The 9,500-nt window shown below is 41.9% G+C and overlaps 1 protein-coding gene across 6 annotated transcripts in view; it reads left to right on the top strand.

Annotated features, from left to right (window-relative positions):
* LOC122551720 (von Willebrand factor D and EGF domain-containing protein-like) overlaps positions 1–9,500 on the top strand; it is a 279,402-nt gene that overhangs the window by 94,119 nt on the left and 175,783 nt on the right. For all 6 annotated transcript variants that reach the window (XM_043694082.1, XM_043694080.1, XM_043694081.1 and 3 more), the window contains one exon: positions 5,803–6,023. In XM_043694082.1, coding sequence (XP_043550017.1) covers positions 5,803–6,023 — 221 coding nt within the window. The remainder of the gene's footprint in view (positions 1–5,802; positions 6,024–9,500) is intronic.

Genomic DNA, 9,500 nt, shown 5'->3' with positions numbered 1-9,500 from the left:
CGGTTTCCTCCCACAGTCCAAAGATGTGCAGGTCAGGTGAATTGGCCATGCTAAATTGCCCGTAGTGTTAGGTAAGGGGTAGATGTAGGAGTATGGGTGGGTTGCGCTTCGGCGGGTCGGTGTGGACTTGTTGGGCTGAAGGGCCTGTTTCCACACTGTAAGTAATCTAATGTGTGGCTCCTGACTTCAGTGAAAGAGAGAGAGGGAGAGAGGACCTGAGGTTGAGGAAGGGAGTTTCAGAGATCAGGTCCCAGCATCTGAACGCACAGCAACTAATAATGGGACCATTACAATCGGAGATTCTCAAGTGGCCAGAACTAGAGGAGCCATGGTATTATATCATGTTATTTGAGATATGAAAATGTATTCAAGGTGCTATATTTTCATGCAGCACTGCAGTCACATGCCAAGTACAATTTATCAGTGGTTTCTCACCCTTCCAAGCTACCATCTAGAAGTACAAGAGCGGCAAATACTTGGGGATATCACCAGCCTGCAGATACCCCTCCAAGCACTCACCATCCTGACTTGGAAATATATCACCATTCCTTCAGTGTCGTTGGACCAAACTCCGAGAACTCCCTGCCTAACGGCATTGTGGGTATCCCTGCACCTAGTGGATTGCAGCGGTTCAAGAAAGCAGCTGCCTTCTCAAGGGTAATTAGGGATGGGCAATTGATGCTAGTCCAATCAGCGAGGCCCAGATCCCAGGGTGAATTACAAAAAAAAATGTAAGACGGCTAAGAAATATTCCCAACGACACTCCAGCGTTTTTGAGTTTACCGTGCGATTATTTTTAAAGTTTAGGAATCAAATGATGTGACCGAAGCTGTGTTGTGGGGCTGAAGGAGGTTGGAGAGGTGGGGAGAAGGAGCCACGGAGTGGCTAAGAACCGAAGACGAGAATATGAGTCAGTGGAATTGTTGGTACGTCTGACTGCTGAATACCCCTGAATTAAGTGAGTGGTGAGGCAGGGGCAGGTAGTGGGTGGGAGGAGACATTCAGTGAAGTCACCACCCCTGTGGTTTTTAACTGCCCCTTCTGCCTTTGTAGAGATTGAGTAAGGTTGGAAATGGGTAATTCCTTGATACCAACCCCCTTAGTCCCAATAACAAAGGTGTGTCCAGTTCCCAGCCATCCCTGCTCGAGAGTTTACCCGCCCAAACTAGATGAGGGAAGAGGAAAGTTTTGGAATTTGAAAATATGTTCACTTAATTCATTTTCACAGGGAGTTTCGGCATGGTGTGGTACATTTTCTGGCTGCTGGTGTCTTATGAGAGTCCAGCTAAACACCCAACCATTACCGAGGAAGAGAAGACCTACATAGAGGAATCTATTGGAGAGGGCGCCAACCTGATGAACCCTCTTGTGGTGAGTGGGCACTTTTCCTCACCTGTTGGTAATGGGGAGAAACCAAAAGTCCAAGATATCGTGTCAATGTGGGTGTCAACCTTCACTCCAACACCCCCAAACCCCATTGCCTCTCCCCACTGTCAGCTCCAGTGCAGCTTTGTCTCTGAGACACAAAAGTTCCAGGTTCAAATCGGACTCCAGGAATGCTGCACAAAATATCAAAGCTGATTCTCCCATAGAGCACTGAGGAAGAGCCATGCTGTCAGAGGCACTGTGGCTTGGACGGGAAGCTAAGGCTTTTGAAGTTGACAAGATCTTCAAGAACTGTCTGAGCCAACATTCACCCCTCGGTCAGTATTTACACAAACAGACTGGTGTTTCCGGGACCTTCCTGTGTGTAAATTGGCTGCTAAATTTCTGATATTGCAACGGTCCGAACTCTGCTGGTTTAAAAGTGGTCCGGAGTCCGTGTGGGGTGAGTTGGTTACGGAGACAGGCACTGAGGAAGCAAATGTGGCTGTGATAGCGAGTTTGTTTCAGGACATGGTTGAAGAGCTTCAGGGCTGAGGAAATGACCTGGGAGTTGCACTGTACTGTTTGTCCTGTTCGGGTCCGAACTCTGCTGGTTTAAAAGTGGTCCGGAGTCCGTGTGGGGTGAGTTGGTTACGGAGACAGGCACTGAGGAAGCAAATGTGGCTGTGATAGCGAGTTTGTTTCAGGACATGGTTGAAGAGCTTCAGGGCTGAGGAAATGACCTGGGAGTTGCAGTGAGAGAGAATGACTTGCAAATAAAAACTCATTTATTTTAATCCAATACAGAAGTTCAGACATTACTTTAGGATTAAAACATCAAATGCCTGCATAAAAATAATATAATACTTCACAATATGCATCTATGACAGCAGCGAAATAGCAGAAATGTTATCTGCTCTGGGAATAATAATATGCAAATCTCCGAAATCTGTTGGTTTGAAATAAACATGCTAACCAATTTGTTGAAATAATCGATGATGAAATTTCATAGAAACATATGAAGCTCTCAGAGATGATGATGATTGCACAGGATAATTTTCAGCCTTTGTCCATTAGGGACTTTGGGTAATGTAGCATTGTTTAAATGAGACAGTGAGTTAGTAATCTGCTCCAATCACCCAGTCAATATTTCACTGAAACTGTCCACTCATGACTGGTTCCTTTAATCTGGTATAATGTTCTTTTTATTCCTTTAGTCCTTCCAGCTATAGTTTATTTGGCGAACTACTAATGACAGTGAAGAGTGGAGGTCTGAATACCATTTTCTGAAATTACAACTTGAAAGTCGATAGTTAAAAACATAAATAAAACAAAACCATATTTTCAAATTATCAAATGAATGTGACGATTATTATAATCACTTAGCGATTTAGAAATGATATTAGAATTAGCTTGTTTGGATTTACGATGTTACATCGTTTCCCAAATATGAATGTATTCCGCAGGATGGGAAGCCATTAAAATGTGTGGTAAGAAAGCAAAGCCCTTGGTGGTATTCCTCAAGAGTGTTTATACATCAGTTCTCATTTACAAGCAAGAAACACTGACAGCTGAGATCACTCAGCGGACAGCACTATTTAATTTGTGCCAGAAAAAAAGCACAAGCATATTGGCTCAAAGGCAAAAAAGTATAATTTACTGAAATGAGCACTTTGGCAGTTAGCTTCTTCTGCATCTCAGCCAGAAATAGCAAACTCCAGTAATCCCTGTTCCTATTCCATGATGATATTCACTGCAGCAAATTATGTTTTGCAAAATCAACATTAAATATGCTTTTCAAGCCTGACAATTTGGTTTGCAATCACATCTGTTGCCTTCTAACTTTGCTGCGCTCTGTATTTAAAGGAACAGAGCTGTTAAATTTGAAATACATTTGTTCCACTGGTGTTGCTATAGCCGACTCCAGCTGAATAAGTATCTGATTTCAAGCAAGGAGTCCCATTGTTTCAAATCACACCCAGTTCACTGCCACTCTGTAGAATTCCAGATCCAATCGTGGAAATTGCACTTAAATTTTTAAAACTGATCTCAATTTTTACTTTTAGTACCCAGAACATTATGTAACAAATAGAATAAATGATCTGCCAAGGTTTTGCATTTTGAAAAACCAAGCCCTTTGTGCAAAATGATTTTTAGCCACAGCTCTGGTATTGTTTAGATTGAGTTGCTAAACGCATGATTACCTAGACTGTGAAACAAGGGTTGAACCGCAGTTTACACAAATCTGGTTCGGCAAATATTCATCCAAGCATAAAATGTCCTGGCAAAGAATCCTGCAGGCCTGCTACCCAAACACAACAGCCGGAAAGTGATGGAAAATCGAATGGCTGGAAGGCACCTGTTGAGCCCATGTAAGCATGTTGGGGCAAGGACGGTGTGACTGAGGTGGTTTAACTTCCCTTTGGGATCGGGGAAGGATCACTGAGCTAATCCCCTAAAATAATTAAATAGTTGAATTATAGACTAGAATCGATTCCCTGCAGTGTGCACAATTTGCTCTACTGAGACCTGAACAGCAATAAAAATTCAACATCAGTGAAGGGAATTTACATTTATGAAGAGCCTTTCGTAGTGTCAATATACCATAAAATATTTTTGAAGTAGTAAATTCAATTTTATCACATTTACTTGAATAAAGGGATATGGGAGTACAGTGAAAAGTATACAAAGTCACCATTCCTGGTGCCATCTTAGATGCAAAGATATCGAGGTACAAAATCTCAGGAATAAAGCATTAGATAAATAAATAGAGAACTAAAAGAAGAATTGAAGTAGTCATTTAAATGCAAAAAAAAATGTAGCACCAACTTTGTGGACAGCAATTGAAAAAAATTAAAGAGAAAAGCATAATTGTAGGTGTTCCAAATTGCTGAAAAGAGAATCTGAAACAGAAAAAGGTGAAACCATGCCTTTTAAGAACATGTTAAAGGATATTGGCTCAGCAAGTATGTGGTTGGTTCAATATGGCTGGACAAAGGTAGCTGGTTCGAGATAAAGTGATGGAAATGTGTTGCTGGAGAAGCGCAGCAGGTCAGGCAGCATCTAGGGAACAGGAGAATCGACGTTTCGGGCATTAGCCCTTCTTCAGGAAGTGCTTCCTGAAGAAGGGCTAATGCCCGAAACGTCGATTCTCCTGTTCCCTAGATGCTGCCTGACCTGCTGCGCTTCTCCAGCAACACATTTCCATCTCTGATCTCCAGCATCTGCAGACCTCATTTTCTCTTCGAGATAAAGTGAAGCAAGTGTACACAGTGTACAAGTACTTGGATATGCAAGTAAAATTAGCAGCAATGTATTCAGTAAAACAGAAAAGAAAAAGGTTGAGGACAAAGTAATTTGTCTGTAAAAGAAAACTAACAATACATTAATTCAGAATGAAATTTGACAAATAGAAATATAAATTGCAAGTATTCAGATTTGAAGCGGATAGTACTCAGATATTTGATTTTTTTTCAAAAGACATTTATCCAGGAATGAATATCCTTGGGCAAATAGACAGGTTAGATCAAATATTCGGGTAAGAAAAAGTAGTCCTTCCATGGAAGGCAATAAAAATAACAGTCAGAATGCATGTGTGCATAGTGTAACTGATTTGGAGTGCAGCATTCGGGTAAATGGCGTGGTAAATTAAGCTGATTGAATAGTGAGACTATTAAAAGAGCACAAATTTAAGATCACCATTAAAATAACTAAAAGGGAGATTAGAAAAAAAAACCCAAGAGCTTTGCTAGACTAGAATTCTAGCCTGCAACAGTTCTGGAAGCAGATCCCATAAGTTGTTTTAGACCATAACTAATTAGCTTGAACGTGGTGAATATTAAAGCCTGTGGCGAGCAAACAGGTGAATGGGATTAGGCCAAATGTTTCATGGATGAGCACAGATTTGATGGCACAAATGGCCTGTTACAATGCAACAGCTTTCCATGACATCAGAACTAGTTTTCTCTTTGAAAAACAAAGATCTATCCATATGTTAATCCTATTCCTTTCAAAGTGGAAGCATTGTATCTTATAGTGATCACAGCACAAATGAGACTTAAAAATGTATTGGAATTCAGGGACAGTTACTGAATTAGCAATTTCTATTTTTGTTACAACTAAACCTCAACTATGGTTGTTATTGGCTGTTTTTATGATGGTGTTATTAGCCACTATCTGTGTGTATATGATAAGGAGGAGTAGAAATACCAGAAAGAAATATTTGCAACAGATCTTCATCTATCTGGATGGTTTGGAAGAGAAATCTTTGTAAAAAGGAAGTAAATTGGAGAATAAGCTTAACCCTATCCGGCTTCAGATGTTGAAATTACTTGATTAAATATTGAACACATCCTGTATTATACCTTACCATCTGCAAATACAAGCTCACACTTGCTCCATAGGTTTCATAAGTTCCATCTGTTGTTGTGTTTTCAGACAGTCTGACCTCCACAGTGTTGAACATAGCACTGTCCTCATGCCAGGTGGATTTGGTACAGATGCCTGCTTGTATGAGTGGCAGTTGTGCAAGAAGCTCACTGTCTGTGATGGCCGTTACCGATTTTGCACGAGATGGAAATCGTGTCAGCACTATTAGAATTGAGCCGATTAAATCAAAAAATCTCCTGTGGCGGGGTTACTCCCCGAAGGAAATAAAGGTCAGTACCAAAGCAAGCATTTTAGTAGCTCGAACAGATGACTGCTGTATTTCACTCTCAAAAGGCGTGAACATGCTCAACGAATATCAATGCGTGAAACTGTAAATCATGTACTTCAATTGAAATAAGTAAAAGTAACTCACAATTTGCAATCTCAGATGTAGTAAACTCCTGGTCCTCCTATTTCCCACCATATGAAACCAGAGAACACCATATATGGAAAAAATCCTCAGGCAATGCTGGTGTAATTTTCCAGACAAGCTGCCTGGTCTGATCCTCTGATTTAGTTTGCTTCCCATATTGTTTATTTTCCCTTTTGTAACTTAGCATATTTCCTTATTTTTATTGTTTATTTCCTCCACTGTACACACTGGGTGGGAGAAATTTATTAGTATATTGACAAGCCTTGTGCTAATCGCTGGAAGAAAGCAAGAACTTAGTTGAACTATATCACATTCTTCAACGATATTAGTAAGGAATCTGTGCTATCTGTCCCTGGGGAATCGGCGTGAATAGGTAATGCTAAGGGCTGAATTCTATGTAAAATCAGGCAAGTTTTGATCTTGGCAGCATTCATGGAGGGTTTTCTTTCCCTTAGCCCTAGAAAGTTTACTCTCATTATTCTCTGTAACTCACCTCTTACTGGTGCAACATAACTTAAAGGTGCCCCATCTTCATTCAGAGGAAGTACTTGCCACTGCTGGGACCTTCTGGGAATCCTGGTATTGATGCCATATCTAAAGCCCAGCCATGCACCAGGTCAAACAGTGCCAGGCAGGCAATGACTCTTCACTGAAAACAACATACGGTGGAGATCACAGCGGGTCAGACAGCATCTGTGGAGAGTCTTGAGTCTAAATGAATCTTCGTCAGAGGTTTATAAAATCATGAATTGCATGGATAGGGTGACAAGTTAAGGACTTTACTCCAGGTTAGGGAAGACAAACTAGAAGGCATAGTTTAAGGTGAGAGGGGAAAGACATAAAAGGGACCAAAGGGGCAACCTTTTCATGCATAGGGTGGTGCGTGTGTGGAATGAGCTGCCAGAGAAAGTGGTGGAGGCGGGCACAATTGCAACATTTAAAAGGCATCTGGATGGGTACATGAACAGGAAGGGTTTAAAAGGGATATGTGCCAAATGGGACTAGATTAATATAGGATATCTGGTCAGCGTGGATAAGATGGACTGAAGGGTCTGTTTCCATGCTGTTGCCTGTGATTACTTCTGATTTGATTTGATTGATTTATTGTCACGTGTACCGAAGTCCAATGAAAACCTTTGTTTAGGAGCAGCACAGGCAGATCATAGGGTGAGAAAAAAAAACATACAGATGCATACAGGTTACGTCACATGGGACGTGCACTCGACAAGATTAACGTGAGAAAGATCAGCAATATTTGAAATATTTGATCAGTCTACATACATACAGTCTAATAACGGCTGGGAAGAAGCTGTTCCTGAACCTGCTGGTGCATGCATTCAAGCTTATGTGTCTTCTCCCTGACAGAAGAAGTTGTAGGAGACGATTACAGTGGTGTGATGATGTTGACAGCCTTTATGCAACAATGAGCTGTGTAAGTGGAATCCTTGGATAGAAGAGTGTCTTCTGTGATGGTCTGGGCTGTGCACACAACCTTCTGTGGTTTCCTATTGTCCTGGGCAGAGCAGTTGTCAAACCAGGCCATTATACACCCAGACAGTATGCTTTCAATGATACATTGTAAAGGTTTTTGAGGGACCTTGTGGACATACCAAATTTCCTGAGTCACCTGAGGAAGAAGAGGTGTTGTTGTGCCGCCTTGACCATCACATCTACGTGGGAAGTCCTGGACAGATTGTTGATTATTGTCATTCCAAGAAACGTGATGCTCTTGACCCACTCAACGTTAGCTCCGTTGATGTAGATGGGGGTGTGTTCTCCTCCTTTCTTAAGTCAGTGATCAGTTCTAGTTTTGATGACATTGAGACAGAGGTTGTTCTCCTTGCATCTCGTCACATAGCACTCTATCTTCTCCCTGTATTTTGACTCGACATTGTTTGATATCTGAGCTGAAAATGTGTTGCTGGAAAAGCGCAGCAGGTCAGGCAGCATCCAGGGAACAGGAGAATCGACGTTTCGGGCATAAGCCCTTCTTCAGGATTCCTGAAGAAGGGTTTATGCCCGAAACGTCGATTCTCCTGTTCCCTGGATGCTGCCTGACCTGCTGCGCTTTTCCAGCAACACATTTTCACCTGTGATCTCCAGCATCTGCAGACCTCACTTTCTCCTCATTGTTTGATATCTGTCCAACCATGGTGGTGTCATCAGCAAAGTTGTAGATGGCGTTCATTTGAATTTGGTAGCACAGTTGTGGGTATACAGGGGCCTGAAAACACACCCTTGGGGGCCTCCAGTTTTGAGGGTTATTGTGGAGGAGGTGCTGTTGTCTGTCTTCACTGATTGCGGTCTGTGGCTCAGGAAGCTGAGGATCCAATTGCAGAAGCCAGAGCCATGACCTACCTTGGAGTTTTGAGATCAGTCTCGAGGGGATAATAGTGTTGAAAGTGGAGCTGTAGTTGATGAGCAGGAGTCTGATGTAGGTGTCTTTGCTGCCCAGGTGGGCTAAGATAAGTGGGAAAACTGAGGACTGGGAAGCTTTTAAAGAGCAACAAAGGATTACTAAGAAGGAAATATGCAGAGGGAAAATGAGGTATGAAGGTAAACTGGCCAAGAATATTAAGGAGGATAGTAAAAGCTTTTTTAGGTATGTGCAAGGCAAAAAAATGGTTAGGACAAAAATTGGGCCCTTGAAGACAGAAACAGGGGAATATATTACTAGGAACAAAGAAATGGCAGAGGAATTAAATGGGTACTTCAGATCTGTGTTCACTTGGGAAGACACAAGCAATCTCCCTGAGGTAACAGTGGCTGAAGGACCTGAACTTAAGAGAATTTATATTTGCCAGGATTTGGTGTTGGAGAAGCTGTTAGGTCTGAAAGTTGATAAGTCTCCGGGGCCTGATGGTCTGCATCCCAGGGTACTGAAGGAGATGGCTCGGGAAATCGTGGATGCGATGGTGATTATTTTCCAGAGTTCAATAGATTCGGAGTCGGTTCCTGAGGATTGGAGGGTGGCTAATGTTATACCAACTTTTTAAGAAAGGTGGGCGAGAGAAAGCAGGAAATTATAGACCAGTTAGTCTGACCTAAGTGGTGGGAAAGATGCTGGAGTCTATTATAAAGAATGAAATTACTGCACATCTGGATAGTAGTAACAGGATAGGACAGAGTCAGCATGGATTTAGGAAGGGGAAATCATGCTTGACTAATCTTCTTGAATTTTTTGAGGATGTAACAATGAAGTTGGACGAGGGAAATCCAGTAGAGGTAGTGTACCTGGACTTTCAGAAAGCTTTTGAAAAAGTCCCACACAGGAGGTTAGTGAGTAAAATTAGGGCGCATGGTATTGGGGGCAAAGTACTAACTTGGATTGAAA

The sequence above is a fragment of the Chiloscyllium plagiosum genome, chromosome 7 (genome assembly GCF_004010195.1).
Source record: "Chiloscyllium plagiosum isolate BGI_BamShark_2017 chromosome 7, ASM401019v2, whole genome shotgun sequence".
NCBI lineage: Eukaryota > Metazoa > Chordata > Chondrichthyes > Orectolobiformes > Hemiscylliidae > Chiloscyllium > Chiloscyllium plagiosum.
The sequence above is the reverse complement of the archived record's forward strand: the minus strand, read 5'-3'. Positions and strand labels throughout refer to the sequence as shown.